Source organism: Marmota marmota, unplaced genomic scaffold (genome assembly GCF_001458135.2).
Source record: "Marmota marmota marmota unplaced genomic scaffold, marMar, whole genome shotgun sequence".
NCBI classification, from domain to species: Eukaryota; Metazoa; Chordata; class Mammalia; order Rodentia; family Sciuridae; genus Marmota; species Marmota marmota.
The window spans coordinates 1470498-1488150 of NW_026000037.1; the positions used below are offsets into that span (position 1 = coordinate 1470498).

Sequence of the window (17653 nt, forward strand, 5' to 3'; positions counted from 1 at the left end):
TGCCGGCAGGCTCCTGGGCCTGATCCGCCGGTCTGTTGTAGGTCTGCCTACTTTGGAGGCGCGGGCGGCGGATCTGCCCTGCCCCTCCTACCACGCCTGCAGACCCCTGGGTCTGATCTGCAGTTTGATCACTGGTCTGCTCACCCTGCGGGCGCGAGTGGAGGTTCCGCTCTGCCCCCACTCCGCCCCCACTCCAATTAGGGTCACGTGACCACCACACTGGCAGGGCCTGATCCGGGCGTGGGAGAAGGATCTGCTCTGGTAGGCACATTTTAAATGAATTAACTTGTTCATCATGTTAACTTATTGAGACGTCTATTTTAAGGCATTTTAATACCATACGAGGGTTGTCTGAAGTGCATTTCTTGATACAAGCATTCACTGTTACCTACTTGGCCTGCAGCAGTGGGGTATCTGTGGCCTTATGGATTGCAGTTTCACATCTGTTTAGGATTCTTCACTTGCTGTCTGAGTTGACTTGCAGCAGGTGGTGTTTTGAATTAGGAGCAGCATGGAGACCTCACTGAGAGTACAGCCATCAGAAACTGAGCCAGAGCCTGAGTAACCTGGTGGGAGACAAGCCGTCTTGTGCTGCCATCTGTATTCTTAAACCTTGACAGTCTCTTAACTGCTTCACAGGCAGTGGGACGCCCACTAACAGGACCTAACTGATCTTGGACCTTTCATGAGTAGGAATAGTGGGGTGGGGTATGGTCCCAGATAGCATTTGTGACTAAAAGTTTATGCAACCTTCAGTTAATCCTATTCATGCGTTTGCAAGGTGGTAGATTAGAAGTAAAGAGCACTTTTATTCAATATATAGCTAAGTAAAATAGATTTTTCACTTGAAATATTCTTTTTAATACTTTTTATAACTTAACAGAATTAGATTTTATAAAATTTCAGAGTGATATAGAGGAAATTGTGGCTTTCTTAAATTTTGTTTCAGGTCAGAATATCTGAGGATTTCTAATATCACAGGAACACCAAAATTGCCTTGTCTTTTCTATTAAATACAGGACTCCTTGCCGTTCACAGTAGAGTGGTACCATGACAGTAGCCACAAAAGCTGAGACTGATTTTAACTAATGGGAATGAAGTTGCTTTTAAGACCTTGAAATGTTTGTTAAAACATTAGAATTTTTATGTTAATTTCACATGTATAGAAAAATGAAAAAGTAACACTTAATAAAACATCAGAAATGTTGAGAATTAAACTTTATTTCTTTGTAAAACCTCTCAAAGGGTATTTTGCACAGTTCTTTCCTTCTCACTGTACAACTTAGAATACTGAATGAGCATCTTCTCTGTGCTTTGAAGAAATGTCGTACTCCTTTATAAGCAAGGGTCAATTGGTTCCAACCCTTTGTCTTCAGTGTCAGGAACTGTGTCTTGAATAGTGTCAGCAGTGCTTCCTCTGGATGTCTTCTTACTTCCCGCTTTCCTCTGTAGGTCAGTGCATTTACCTTGCCACTTCCTCTGGCTGCACACCTAGTTTTTCCCCAGAGTGAACGAATCAGCATTCCTATAGTTCCATGGTCCTGTCTCTTTTCCCACCCCATTTATACTGAGTCGATTTTCTCTACCAGTATTACCAGTGTCTTTGTTTAATTTTCATCTTTGTTATCCAGCTTCTTCTGATTACTTATCTTTGTAAAATATTCTGAGGATTATCACTGGGAAACCAGGGGCAACACAGGTAACTGCCTGAAAGCAAATGTGCATTGGCCAATCACTGACAGACTGAGGGAGTGATAGTGATAAATGTCTGTTGTTTGTATAGTGAAGACCTAGTAGCAAGCCTGTCCTCAGAGTAAATACCATAGTGATTGAAGTTTATTCAAATTTGAACCTAGACAGCAAAACATTAATACCTATATGTACTCCCTCTTTAGGGTTGAAAGATCTGAGCTAAACTTGTATATCTATTTGTAATAGCTGGCTTTCACAAAATTAAATATATTTGTATGTGCATGTATCTGTTCATGCACACATACATTATATACATGTCCATGCATGTGGATCACATGCAGGTGCTATGGAATCTATACATAATTAGACAGATGTGGATTACATATACATGCAATTAGATTCTAGTCTTCTTTTCAGGTCAGAGTATCTGAGGATTTTCTAATGTCACAGGAACATTGAAATCCACCCCCATCCTTTCTATGAAATGCATGTCATACTGGTGGAGATTAGACCTTCCTCCAACTACACTTCCCTTTTTATGTTCCCAGAGAGATTCTGTGCTCTCTGAACTGAATTACCTTTGGTCTAGTTGAATTTAACATTCCTTTTAATTTTTCTACTACCATCTCAGTTCTGAATGTTGTACACTCTCATAACAAACTCGTTATTGGCTTTTATTTCTCAGATCTCCCATAATTCCATCTGAAACTCTTCTTACTTTATTTGGATATCTTAAGTGCATTGTCCTTTTCCCGTCATTAATTTCAGTCTCACCTGGTTTTGTTTTTGGAAGCACATTGTTCAACTCCCACTCGGCTGTACAGCCAGGGCAGTTATTAAACATTTAGCATAGAGTCTGGAATGTAATAGAGTCTCATAAATGCCTTCTTATCCCTGCTGTCTCCAATCAAAGTAGTTTCACATACTAAGGATTAAAACATATTTTTGCGTTTTAATTGTGTTTTTTGTTATGCTGAGCCCATGCCCCAGCTCTTTGTCTCCAATTTTCAGTCATACTCTCAGTTGTTTGGCTTTTTTCCCCTTTTACTTGAATTTCCTGGCTTTAGGATTTTCTTGCCACTGTTGAAAATTTGTTTTAGATTCTTACTTTGCAGTTCTGATTCTCATTATCAGAGTTTTCCTTTTCTTAGCACATAGTCAGCATTGAATGTGGGCTTCCCCTAAGGTTGTGCAACTTCATGAGTTATACTAGGATGCAGCACTTTTCTTATTAAATAAGCAATACTAGTATTCATTAAGGAAATGCCATTTTAAAATTGTAAATTCTTTAATTGGGAACATTTTCAAAGTACCTTTTGTTTTTTGTTATTGTTTGTTTGTTTTGGTAACTGAAAAGGTTGATGTTTAATTTGACCTATGTGACTGTACAGTCAGAGTACACATGAAAAGGAGTGGGAAAATAACCTTTTTAAAAGTTTTGGTATTTGAGATTGTTATTGGTAGTTGTTTTATGGAAATTTGAGATTCTGGGGGTTTAAATTAAAATTGAGCTTCATATTCTTATACAAAAATCTTTAATTAGGATTTTCCAAGATAATTTTTGTACAAGATTTTAAGTATTTTTCATGTATATTTCTTATTTTCATTTCAGTTGCTTTTCCTCTCCATGTAAAACTTGGTAAAGCATGCCATGGGGGTTTCCTTTCTAATGGCAAATAAAATTCCATTAAATATGAAGAAATTAAATATGTAGTTTAGTACAGAGAGGGTGGAGAGGTTAAGGGATTTGTTCTAATTGATCTGTAATTATAGAGCCATCATTTCTACCATTGAATGGCAGGAAAGAATTGTTTTATCGCTTCATTGAAATCATTTCTTAGTGTAGGAAGACTGACTTTGACTTAGTAGTTATAGAGTAAAATCCATAGGGAAGACTGTCTAGTGAAAAAAAACATAATCTTGTTGGCTGTCTTGCTTAAAATTATTTATATGGCTTATGCCAGATTTCACCTTGGAGATTAGTCTGCTTACAAATTTATAAAGATGTGTAGTTCTAGAAAAAAGAAGTAAAGTCTTGTCCTTTTTTTTTTTTTGAACTCTTAGGCAAGGGCACGTGAATCTTCCTCCGCTGGAGTTCAAGCCAGCACTAATGTTGGAAACATTTAGCATCAGTGCTGTGGTAATGGAGAAGTCTGTATGCACACCTCAGAACTCCACCAGTGCCCTTTCCTTCCACGATCTTAACAAGCGCTATTATAATACCTTCCACTGCAACTTCACTATTTCTTGTCAGTCAATTAGCCAGCATGTAGATATGGCTTTGGTTCGTCTCATTCACCAGTTTAGTACAATGATAGATGATATCAAAGCAACTCAGACTGACATTAAACTTAGCAGATACACAGCCGGATCAGCTTCCCCAACACCCACTTTCAAAACCAGAAAGCATCGAGATTTTCGTTCTTCTGACTTCAGCCGCAGTTCTAGAGGAAGTCTTAATGGTGGCAATAGAGTAAATAATGCAAAGAACAAACGGACCAACAATGAGAATAACAAAAAGGAATCCCGGAACAAAAATTCATTAGGCAGATCTGAAAGAAGAACTTCAAAAGTGTCTAGGAAAGGTTCAAAAGATGTGGTGGACCACATGACTATTCATATGGATGACTCTGATTCAATCACAGTGTCAGAACAAAGTGAGCCTTCGGCTGAGTGCTGGCAGAACATGTATAAGCTGCTTAACTTCTATTCACTCATCTCTGATCCAACAGGAATATTAGAAAAATCTTCAGAAACATTTGGACCTGCAGGTAACAGAAATTTTAGTGATTTAAAATTATCTGTTTATAGAATAGCAGTAATAAAAAAAATATCAAGTTGTTCATCCTGAAAAATGTTTTGGATGGGTAATTGAAATGCAGAGAAATTTGACACTGCCAGGAGAATAAATAGACATGGCCTTCCGTTTTCATACTGCCTGGTTTCCCATCTTTCCTCCCTCACATAGGGTGCTCTTAAGGGATTCAGACAAACTAGATTTCAAATATCTGGCTCTGCTGTTTACTTTCAGTAGGAACTTAGAAAATGTTGTTTTGAAAAGCTTAGATCATTTTGGTGAGGAAGAAGGCTTGTTGCAAATGTGAATGAAAGAAAGATGAGATGGTATATGCAATGTCCTTCCATTTTTCAGTTTTCAGGCCTAACAGTGTATTTCCATTTACTTATAAAGGAGTGCGGAGCCCTACAGAGCCAACATGTAAAGTTGTGTTTGAGAATGAGCAAGACACCAACAGTTTGACCAAGACACAGAGGAAACGTAGCTTGGTAAATTCTGAGCCTCAGCACGTTACTCTAATAGTGTTTGGGATTGGAATGGTGAACCGCACGCATCTAGAGGCAGACATTGGTGGGCTGACAATGGAATCGGAACTAAAGAGAATCCATGGCAGTTTCACCCTGAAGGAAAAGATGAAAGGTATGCTGGGGTCCTCCTACCATAGTGCTGCTCTGCTCAAGAGAGCCAGTGGCCAGAAGTCCCACTGGGCCCCTTTCCTTCCAGAGATGAGACTCCAGGTTCTGGGTTGAGTCCTGAGGACTCTGAGTGTAACTGAAGACCAGCAGGTTGAGGCAGCTCTGAAGTCAGCGAAAACATTTAGGAACATAAATATCTAGCTATAACTAATGTGTCTAATGCCAGAGGCACTTTATCTTTGAAAATCTTTCAATGTCCACAAGTGAGAGTTCTCTAGTAACTGAAAATATTAAGAAAATAATGAAGTTTCTGAATTATTTGCTTTTATTTGTTACTGCTATAGTAATTTTATAACCCAGTGCTCATTTTGGCATCATGTAAGAAGTCATTGCGAAAGCCTGGAGAGGGGGTGCACACGGCAACCCCAGGTATCATGAGGATGAGGCCGCAGGATCATAGGTTTAAGGCCAGCCTAGACAATTTAGGCCCTGTGGCAAATAGGAAGTAAAGAGGGCTGGGGCTGTAGCTCAGTCACCTGCACCACTCCCCCCAAAATTTCATTAGTTGATAGAAAATTTCATGCGTTCATGAAAATGTACCGTACATCTCAAGAGTGATCACACAGGTATGGCATTTCAGTAAATCTAACAAACCACCATGATTTTATGTGTCATAAAATAATGTTGCCCAACAGTTGCCGTTGATTATAAAATGCATCCTAGTTTCTGAGATGCTAAAATAAAAATAAGTGCTAACGTACATACAGCAATTTGAAACTAAACTTTCAGGGATTCCTTCACAGCAATGACTCTATAATATCAGCATTTTTTCTTTCTAGTTGTGAAAATAAACTGACAGGTTATTTTATATGAATAAAGGAATTTATGAGTCATGTTTTTATTAATGATTTACAAATATGTAAGGTTTAAATAAAAGTTATTTTGAACCTACTTTTCATTATATATTCTTTAACTATATTTATTATTTATGTATTTATTATTTAAAAACTAAAATTATACTGTTAAAAAATTCCCTGAAGAAACTATATAGATTATAAATTGCTAAGGAAAATATAAACACATCAGTCCTCCTTAGACATATAAGCAAAGGACATAGTATACGAAAGTTCACCTGGCTGAGCTGACATAAACAACTGGTTTGACTTCGGTGGTTGAAAAAAAAGAGTTATCAGTTGTTTATCTATGGGTTTAGCAACAAATTAAGAATGATAATGCCCAGTTTTGGTGAAAATCAGGGAAATGGTTATTTTCATTCACTTCTAAATAAATTCAGATTGCTTTAACTTTCTCAAAGCTTAATTTGGTACTTTTTATCAGAATCTTTAAACTATACGTATGCTTTGACTCAGCAAGTCCAGATCTACACACCAGGGTAGAAGAAAAAAAGTCAGACTGTGTGAAAAGATGTCTGAACAGAGAATCAGCCAGAAGTCTGGCATTAAAGAATTGGCTGGTTTTTTGTTTGTTTATTATATTGTAGAATTTATTAATATGAAAAAATGCCAAATGAAAAAAGTGGGAAGTGATATATATGTATAATTTCTTTTGGTTTGGGAAGTAATAAAAAGACCCTATGTTAAAATCATAGGAATTACATAGACCAAGGGTGCTAATTATGAATTCTTTTTCCTTTATTTTTAATTTTTCAAATTTTCTTTCTAAGAAAGTTTAGAAATAAGCTTAGAAAATACTAAATAGTATTTCTGAGATTAAAAATGCTATTAGGGTTTTGGTACCAAAGGCTAGTTAATGCAAGAAAGGTATATTGAAGTGTGTATTTTGCAGGTACTGTGTATGTGTATCTGATTACAGAGAAATAAAGACCTGTAAGGAAATTTTTAAAAAGTATTTCCAAAATACTTGAACAGATTTTATCATAACTTTATAGTTATCTTTTGTTACTGAGTATATCATGAATAAAATGCAATTTTAATATGAAGTATAGTTATCTTATTTCCAGAATTCTAATAATTGTTTTTCTCATATTTAAGATGTTTTACATCAAAAGATGACTGAGACATGTGCCACTGCTCATATTGGTGGAGTTAATATCGTTCTTCTTGAAGGAATTACCCCAAATATACAGTAAGTGTGTTAAATGTTATTATTTTCTTTCACTTGCTCATTAGAGTCTTTCAGAAAATTTGATATTCATTGGATGAGCTCATACTTGGTAGATTTTTAGGTTTATACATAAGGATCTCAGGCACTAAGATTCCAAATGTCATTAAGAATATCACCAAATAAAATGCTCTTAGGAAAAGAATGTTTTTTTCTAAAACAGTTGTTGCTACCTGCTTAGTCTCCCCTGCCCCTGACAGACCCAGTACTTTGTACGTTTGTCTAACAGGAAAAGTGATCACAGAACAAATTTCAGTTTACATATAAGATGTAAATAAATGTTAATGTAATTCAAATAGTTACTTGAAACAATATTATAGGCAAAGAATATTGACCATATCTTAATTTTATATTAAGTAGTTGTTACTCATTCACACTTGATTTTAAAACTTTCTCTTGTCATTTTTGCTTTTAATGAATTTAACCAAAAAGCTTATGAAATTCTTGTAATAGTAGAGGTAGCCATGGGAGGGGGTACCCGGGAGTGAACCCACGGTGCTTAACAACTGAGCCAAATCCCCAGTCCTTTTTATTTTTTATTTGAGATAGGGTCTCACTAAGTTGCTTAGGGCCTCACTAAGTTGTGAGGCTGGTTTTGAACTTGGATTCCTCCCGCCTCAGTCTCCTGAGCTGCTGGGATTACAGGTGTGTGCCACTGTGCTGATTTCCTGTGTTTTTATTTTGACTTTGTTCTGAACCTTTTCCCTTTAAGTTCTGTTCTTGGACCTGTTTGGAAGAACTCTGTTGATGATCACCTTTACACAGGGCATTCAGACTACTAATCTGTGATCAGCACATTTAACCGTTTGACTTCTTCGTGTCCTTGGTAGTATGTACCTTTGTTCGTAATTTCCTTTCATGGAACAGTTTTCTACTGTGACTACGGTGTGTTTTGATAACTTAGGTCAGGTTTTGAGCACTTGCTCTTCTTGCTGTCACAGCTTAACTGTGCTTCTGTTGTCCTGCAGTGCATCCAGCATTCTAATGGATGACTGAATGGAAGCTTTGGCCATAGATTGACTAAGAAGAATCATCAGTTATAGCTCTAGTCATAGTACTTAAAAATCTACCTGATGTGGTGACCCTTTGGGAACATTCCCTGAAGTGGGTGTTTATAAGTGGGTTGTCGCTTTTTGCTATGAGTGTTGATGATTTCTTTCAAGCAATCATCTTAGGTTTAAGTCTTGCTGGAATAGTTTGGACCCATAAACTAGCATCGTTATGGGTCTAGATCACGTTTCGTAAGCAGTGTTCTAAAAGAAAGACCAGGAAATACCAGTGGTTGTGAGAGATGAGATCTTTTTCTATTTACTTAGCATGGGGTGTGGGGGGGTGTTATTATTTGACGTGAAAATATTAAGAAGTGGGCCAGGACCTCACATCAGTTATTCAGTCTGCACTGCAATGCTGTGAACGGGTGGTTTTATCCCCACTTTTTAGAACAAAAAGTTGAGGTTCAGAAAGATCAAAACATTTAAAATCATATGTTTAGTCTGAAGAGATGCCAGTACCTATTCTACCAAGTTCTGATGCTTATGTAGAAAGTCACAGAGGTTAGAGCCCCTGATCTCTTGATAGACTCTTAATTTGAAGGGCCAGGGTTGCCTTAGCCTGCTCAGGAAGTAAACTGAGTTTCTTTAGATGTTGCGTATGTCATATGTGCTCTGTCCCCTTGGATCTCTTCTTTCTAGTATCACTTAAGAGAAGGGCTTCAGATGATCTCTCAGCTTGTAAATCTTGTATTTATTTACAAAACAAAATTTTTTTTTTTTAATACTGGGAATTGAACTCAGGGGCACTTGACCACTGAGCCACGTCCCTGGCCTTATTTTTGTATTTTATTTAGAGGCAGGATCTCACTGAGTTGCTTAGGGCCTTGCTTTTGCTGAGGCTGGCTTTGAACTCACGATCCTCATGCCTCAGCCTCCCAAGCCACTGGAATTACAGGTGTGTGCCACTGCACCCAGCTTACAAAACAAATTTTGTAAAAAATGTTAAAACAAAGATGATATTTCTTGACCCTACCCCACAGTAAAGTTCACTGAACTTGTTTTATTTGAAAAATAAAAGTTATTCATTCATCTTGCCATTCTTGTAGTGTTGAGTTAAATATTTCATTTCCAGTTGCAATGAAAGGAAATGGAATGAAAAAAGTAGATTAGAAAATACTTTGAAGGAAAATTTTATGAGTGGGAAGTCAGAAAAGATTTCCAGGTGATTGTCATGTTGTAACTAATTCATATGAATGTTTATTTGCTTCCCTTTTGTTTTCCTGCTTTCTCTTGAATCTTCGTCTGTAGACTGGAGGATTTTCCTACATCTCCTACAAGTACAGCCAAACAAGAGTTTCTGTACGTCATATTCTTTTTCATGGCTTTGTGATTGACGTAGAATCATATAGTTTTAAAGATAAGTGTCTAAATTACCTTATGGCTGTGAATATATATAGTTATTGTTCCACAACTTTAACATAGACACTTCAATAGAGTAAAGCTTACTAATGTTTAAGGAAAACACAGGTAAGGGCTACCTGTTGGGTAATTCCTACCTTGTTTTATTGTTGCCATAGTTTGTAACATTGTAGTTGTGTGTTGTTTGTGTGTTTTTTTGTTTTAGGCATGTTACTGTTAAAATGTCTCTTATTGCAAATACTTGTTTATGTTTGATATTATAAGATAAAAAAAATTTTACTTTTCAAATTTTTTTTTTTACTTATTAAGAAAATTGTTATTAAAACATTAACAAAGATGGGAAGAATTTATTGTCCTATTGCAGATTTTTTTCGTAGGGTTTTATTATATGTGCTTTTATATTTTGAGTGACTTAATTTGACCCAGTGTATATCTGGTATTTTTTTATACTGAGCTACTTTAAATATTTAAATAACATTTAAATGTGTTTAAATATTTAAACATTCATCATATTTAATCTCAAAGTTATAGCAGCTAGAGATTTCTTTTTTATTTATTTTTATTCACTGAATTCTCTGAATATATTAATACTGACTTTAGAGAGAATGCTCTCACTGGATTAAGGTAATATCTACTCAACAATTATTGATTAGTTTTTATACTATGTGCTAGAAACTAGTGTAGGTTCCAGAGATGTAGCAGTAAGAAAATAAAGAAGTGGTCTCTGTCATGATATCACTTAGATACCCCCCTTCCTTTTAGAGTTTTCTTCTGAGAGAAATATGTAAGGTGCAGTGACCAAGTAGAAAAGAAATTCCAATGATTTTTAACAGTTGAATCAATAGTAAATGATCACTATACTCCACATCCTAGAGATTTTTAGAGAGTCTTGAACCAAGGTGAACAGTGTAGGCCAAGTTGCACAAATAGTCTCCTTCTCCCTGTCTCTGAAGTCTGGGACCTGCTGGGGGTGGGGTTGGAGCTAGAGCTAGTGGTTATGATGGTGTGGGACCATCATGTCGTCCAGCTCCATGGAATGCCTCTTGAAGTGGTGCACTATGAATGGGCTCCTCTAGTAATGGGCAAGGCAGAGCCCTGAGGTCCTTAATACTTAACATCAGTATCTCCCCTGGAAATACCTGTATCGTGTCTCCTGTAGGAGAGCTCAGCCCTATTTGCTTCTATTCTGACTTTTGGTAGATAATTGAGAATGCAGTATTGCATATGCTCTTACATAATCAAAAGTGGTATTTTGGGAAGCTTCCCAAGTTACAGAGGGAAGCAGTGAGGTAAATGTGGAAAGTAAGGAAGAAATGTAGCTTGCATTTTCTGTTTTATTATTTTCACTGAGTGGCAAAGAACTGATTAAAATCTGATTTGTACTGAGCAAGGCTGCTATTCCTAGTTAAGAATTAGGAAGTTTTATTGACACAGATTGGCATTTCTTAGGGTTGAACAACATGATGGTCTACACCAATCAAACTGAACCAGAAACTGAGAGGGTGCTCTTGTCAGAGTGCACCTGGAAAGGATGTAAGGAGACCTGGACTAATGAATGAGATAGTTTATAGGTTTCCACTGAGAGTTATCAATTGATAATTATAATTCTTGAAGAGTGTTGTTACTTAAGTCAAGACCACATAACACACAATGTATGTGTGACTTTTACACATGAAAGAAGTGGTCAGGGTGTAACATGGAGATGATAAAAGCATGTGGCCTGATGGGTATTCCTGAGGCTTGCATGAGAATTCACCACAAGTGCCCAGGAAGGCTGATGAAAGGATGCATCGACAGTGCTAGTCCAACTCACATGATCCACCAGGTCCACTGTAGCCTCACCTGCAACACCCACAGTGCCCAACAAGGCAGGGGGCTTTTCCCATTTTGCTTTTACTTCATGAATTCAGGCAGTAGGGCTTTTAAAGTGCCTAGCTTGCCTTCAACTTTTTTTTTTTTAACATAGTAAGCGATTGTTAAGAGTGATTTCTTTGACTCTGTTTAGATTTTAGAAAGCATAGTATTTTTTTTTCCTTTTTAGCATCTTTCTCTTGTTAGTGGTTGTACAAATCTCTAAGTTGGAGGAGGGGAGTTCTGAATGGGAACAGAAGTCAAGTGGAATTTTGTGGGTACATGTATGTAATGATGTGTCAGTGTTCATGCTTTTACTTACATGTGAGCACATATTCATTTTTCTATAAATTTCTATTAGAGAAGTTATTTGCTATTTAATGCAATGTGAAATAAATGTATTTAATATTTCTGGAAAACATTTCATCAGTGTACAATTTAACGTGAAAAATCTTACTTGCCTCATTGAATGATTTGTTTCCCTCTTGCTCTCAATACTTCTTCAAAACTTCTGTTTGTTTGGCTGTATTGTAATGGTTCTCCTCCTCTGTTGGTAGAACTGTAGTGAAATGTAGTATTGCCAAGTCCCAGGCCCTCTACAGTGCCCAGAGGGGGCTGAAGACAAACAATGCAGCTGTGTTCAAAGTAGGTGCCATCAGCATCAACATTCCTCAGCACCCTGCCACCTTGCACAGCATGATGGTTCGGAGCTCTCACCAGCTCTCCAAGCAAATCTCAGACCTTATCAGACAGCCTTCTACAGTGTGAGTGACCCCACCGTTCCCATTCAATGATTCTGTGTGATACCTCAGGATTTTCTTTGCCTGTTAACAGAAGTTTGAGAAGATGAAGATACTTCTAAGTATTGATCATGTGAACAGTGGGGCAGGTAGAGAGTAGTGAGACGTGATCATGGATGAATCATGTTGGGTGTCATCAAGTACTGTGTCAGAAATATAGGTGCCCATGTTCCATGTTGCATAATGAAGCTGAAGAGAGCCTAGGGATCTGCGGGCATCCAAAGGGGTACCACCAATCCTTGTTTCTTTAGATTCATTGAAATTAAGAAATTGCAGTGGTCATTTATGTCTCATGCATGGTTTTGTGCTGTCCATTACATGAAATTGTCCTTTGTATTTTCATATATGAAATTATTGTCCCTCACATGAATTATTTAAGACTGCATTTAATGCTGCATAAATATTTAAAAGACAGCAAATCTGACCTTTGCACATTAACTTCATTCCCTGTGCCTGTAGCCATTATTTATGGCATATGCATTCCTGAGCTTTATTCTTGGTCTCTAAAAGTTGTAACTAATAGAAACATAAGTAAAATGAAGACAATATGTCTCATTATGTCTCTCTTCTCCATCCTGTGAAGAGGGAAGACATTAGCATGTCTTTTGGTGGTGTCCTGGAGCAATGATTTTTTTCCAGTTTTCTCTAGATCTTTAATTCTCAACATAGTAATAAGTTACAGCTGAAGTTGATCAAGTAGTGAGAATTTAAATACAGTTCTTCCATGAATGGAACATGGAATCCAGAATGTGTTCATGTATTTTAGTTTTAAAATACTCAGTGATTTTTCCGTATTATGATGTATTGTCAGTAGGGGATAATAGTTGAAAAGTCTGTATCCAAACTGATTGGGTTCAAATCCTAGCTTTACCACTTCTAGTTCTGCTTTTTCATTTGTAAAATGTAGGTAGTAGTAGTACCTGCTCAAAGGATTTTGTAAGATAAAACTCAAAAAATTCTAAGAGGAATATCTGACACTCAAATAATTACTGTTATTGTTGGTGGTATTATCATTGGAATGGTAGCGATACTAGTGGCAGCAATATTAACAGAATTGCGTTAGTAATGGTAAATGGGTAATAGAAATGCAGTGGAGTAAGTCATAGAATTTGAATCAGAGAAACCTTGAGTTTAAATTCCAGTATTGCATTAATGATAGGAGTCACCTCAGAAGTACAGCATTTTAGGAGTCACTGTTGTTATTGCCTTTTGTCTGCTTTCCAGATCATCATTGTTCAAGGCTATTTTTCACTAAGAATTCCAATGATTTCATATAATAAAATAGTAGCTGTTAATTTTGAGTTTTGAAAAACTGTTTTCTTCTTGGTTTATAGCCAACAGCCTATGAAAGAAGATATTGCAACTCCACTGCCCTCTGAAAAAACCCCAACAAGTGTTAATCAAACTCCTGTTGAGACAAATGAATTTCCTCAGCTCCCAGAAGGCTTGGAGAAGAAGCCTATTGTTCTTAAATTCAGTGCCATGTTAGATGGCATAGCCATTGGAGCAGCACTGTTACCATCTCTGAAAGCAGAGTATAAGATGGGAAGAATGAGAAGTCATGGGATGACAGGTATCACTGAATTCTCAATTTAGCCACTGAAAATTTATGAAGTTTTGAGAAATTAGTAATAATATCTTGACAGAAAGGAAACTTTAGTGTTATAAATGTTATATAAAAATGTCAAAAGATTGAACCACAGCACTTGGATTTTATTAATGATATTCTTTAGTCAGGGAAAAAAAAAACGCCAAGAGCTTTCTGTTAGGCAGAGGTCCTGTTTGCAGGTGATACGCTTCATTACTCCTCTCTGCCTTTTATGTCCTTTTTCTTGCCTTATTTTTTGTTAGTCTTATTCCCATTGTTTGAGGAAACCAGCATTTTACCAGTGAGTTCCTGTTTGCTGTGTATGTTTGCTAGATTTGCTCCATCAGATTAAGAAAATGTGCTTCATCCCCTAGTGTGCTGAGTGTCTCTGAAGAATAATTGGTGAATTTAAGTATTCTGTTCACATGATAAATTAATTTTTTAAAGCACAAATACATACATATGTGAATACATGCATTTAGAAAAGTGTGTGCATGCCTACCCCTAGCATTTCAAGCTTTGGTTGTTAAGAGGAGTTTTCCTAAAACCAATTAGACCTTCGTATTTTCAGAAACAGAAGTACCGTAAAGTGAGTTTCCAGATTTGGTAGAGTCAGAAGTCTTAGGCTTTCAATTATTGAAGGCCATTAATAACTGGTAGTCAGACTTGTTTTCATCATTTATTTGAATCAACCATGAAATACGAGAAGCAAGTCAGAAATCAGATAGGGCAGTTTACAACTAGAAAAATTGAAATATTTTAAGAGCAAAGTGATGTATTGTCAAATATTCAGACAGGTAAGAAGTCCAGATTCTTTTGAGATGGAATAGGAGGACTAAAGCAGTAGCAGAGCACCTGCACTAGTGGTGGTAGGCCATGGCTTCAGCCTGAGCTGCTCCACATCTTCATCCAACTGTGTGAGCAAGGGAGGTGGTTGGTGTGGATGGTCCCCCTCCTGCAGCTGGCAGGTGAGAAGTCAGGAGTGTGCCTGGCTGCAGTGCTGAGCGGGAGGAGGTCAGGGCCATCCCAGGTGCTGCTGGGGGTGAGTGAGCGCTTTCCTGCTTATGGCACTTTCCACGTGTAAGCATTGTCGTGTGGGTAGTGACTGTAGTGGATGTGGCCTGTGATGTAGCGGATGTGCTCAGGGGAGAGCACTAGGTGTCTGTGTGGGTCACATGGGCTGTGTGGTGATGTCTGAATGGGGACAGTTGGAAGCATGCCCTTAGATTGTGCTGGTCTGCAGGAGTGCACACATGTAAACACGTCATACACTGAATGGGCAGTAGCAAGTCTCAATTGTGGTAGGCTTCTGCTGCCCTTATAGACCTCCAGGGCAGTTAGGGACATGCAGGCTGAGTAATGGTCGAAGTAACATTTCTATATTTATTTATCAACCATAGTTGATTTAATGTATAAGGCAACAGTAAATGAAAATTCATATCATATCCTTATTTCTTAAGGTCAAAGATACATGTATTTGTACTTTAAACTCTATGAATGTTCTCAGTGTGTTTAGTTTAACTGGTTTGGTTTTGATAGTTTTCACTACTTTCCACACTTACTCAGGATTAGGAGATACGCTGTCGACTGCTAATCTTGTCTGTGAATGAAGAAGCATTGTGGGAATGTGGATTTTTTTTTTTTTCCTTAAACTTGGACTAGTTTCTCTCATTATAACTCCTCTGTGTTAAGGGCAGATTTTTTTTCTGTTCTGGCCTTCTCTGATATAAAGAACATTTATAGATGTTTCTCTGCCACCTGATATCATGTTGGGCAACTAGAAGGCTTACTACTCATGGCTTAATACTACTTGCTGATTGACCCAGTAGAAACCATACAGATGTTTAAAGATAAGGGAGTATTTTATGAGCAAACTTAAGATATCTTTTTATATATTTCAAGGACTGTGAAAGGTCCTTACATTTTTCTTAGACATCGCTTTTGCAAAGGCGAGGAGTTGGTGAGCCAGTGAGCACCTGCACAAACAAGAACTTTTCTTATTTCTTTTAGGTGCACAGACAAGGTTTACATTTGAGCTGCCAAATCACAGATTGCGTTTTACTTCAAAAGTTTCAGCCACAGATATGTCAACCATTCCTCCTTCTGCCAGTCTTAACCTTCCTCCTGTTACTATGTCAGGGAAGTACATAATGGAAGAACATGACAGCTACTCTGATCAGGTGTGGAGTATAGATGAACTGCCTTCTAAACAAGGGTACTACTTACAGGGAAATTATCTACGTTGTGTGGCAGAAGTAAGTTTGCTTTTAAATTTTTATTATTGTTTGTAATTTGCAAGTTCGAGATTTAGATATACCAAAATATGTGTTCATCCAACTTTTAAGTTTGCAAACCTTAAGATTAAGCATGAAATCATTTGTTCCCACAGAAGCCTTCTCCATGAAATTATGGGTAGAGGCATGTCTGTCTATGTCTTGTTTTTTTCTCTTTCCCTGAAGTTTAATTGAAACATGCTGTTTAAAACATACTAGTCATCTTTGAATTTTACATTTCTTACATTGAGTTTAATGTCAATCTTGGCATTATTTTCATGGCATATTTGCTTCTTGAAGGCAAATTAGCAGCTATTATTCAAGAGATTTTATATCTATTGACTTTTGTAGTCCTTAAATCAACCCTGTAAGGTAGATATATTTGTTCTAATTTTGCAAGTTAGGAAATGGAATCTTAATGAGGTTACACGATTCACATGAATATATGTGATTGTTGGTGATAAAGAGTCCTAGAAAAAGATTTACTAAGCTCATATAAAAGATGGCGTCCCTGATTACATCATCATCATCCTCATTTTTGCTTGTATCTGTACAAGCAAAAGTTTCAGAAGCACTTGGATATGTTTTTCATCTGATTAAAAATTCTATAAGAAAGCTGTTTGGATTCTTTGATAGAAATATTAGTCATAGGTATTAATATTGATGTATTGTCTTTAGACTCTACTTGTCTTAGCCCAGAGCAATAAAACTTTCTGTAATTCCTCACTTAAAAGTGCCAAATCTATTGGGCTAGGGATATAGCTCAATTGATATAGTGCTTGCCTCTCATGCATAAGGCCCTGGGTTCAATCCCCAGCATCACCAAAAACACAAAACAAAAAAAATAGTGCCAAATCTATTTTGCTCTTTTAATTTTTGATCAAAATATTCGGCCTATCAGAGTGACAAATGATGAAACATTTTTCTTAATCATAAAGATGTTTAAAACTCTTTCCTATAATACTCAACTTCAATTATTTGCTGCTTTCTATTTAATCTGTTAATTAGCTAATTCCTGCCAGTAGTTAAATGCCTTGTAGTAATTATAGGGCACAACTTAATTCTGGCATCTCCAGTTTGCTAATTCACTCAAGCATAATCCTGAGATGCAGAATTTTCATTATTGTATCCTTAGAATTTAATGTGGTACACGGAATAGACAGTCAATACATCACTGTATGAATAAATAAATTTATTTACAATGATGCTTGTCTGTGGTTCTAAGATCACAAAGATGAATCATTAAAAATCTTCCTCTAGGCAAAATTTTAATTTTGAAAAAGGTATATAGTTAGAATATTTTTTGTTTTCAAAATATTTCTCGCACCTTAATTACTGGTTTTAAAAAAATAACATTTTGGGAATGGCCCATATCAGTGTTAGGCCAATAAAGTATTAGAGACTCTGAATATTTTAAATCTTTCTTCAATATATTGATCTCAAATAGTATGTATTTAATCATCT

At 36.8% G+C, this 17653-nt stretch overlaps 1 protein-coding gene across 12 annotated transcripts in view; it reads left to right on the forward strand.

Annotated features, from left to right (window-relative positions):
* Window positions 1-17653, forward strand: part of Bltp1 (bridge-like lipid transfer protein family member 1) — a 203334-nt gene that overhangs the window by 117950 nt on the left and 67731 nt on the right. For 11 of the 12 annotated variants that reach the window (XM_048812004.1, XM_048812005.1, XM_048812000.1 and 8 more), the window contains 7 exons: window positions 3757-4463; window positions 4883-5128; window positions 7137-7230; window positions 9567-9617; window positions 12086-12292; window positions 13663-13901; window positions 15927-16171. In XM_048812004.1, the coding sequence (XP_048667961.1) occupies window positions 3757-4463; window positions 4883-5128; window positions 7137-7230; window positions 9567-9617; window positions 12086-12292; window positions 13663-13901; window positions 15927-16171 (1789 nt within the window). The remainder of the gene's footprint in view (window positions 1-3756; window positions 4464-4882; window positions 5129-7136; window positions 7231-9566; window positions 9618-12085; window positions 12293-13662; window positions 13902-15926; window positions 16172-17653) is intronic. The other variant, XM_048811997.1, reaches the window with a different exon arrangement.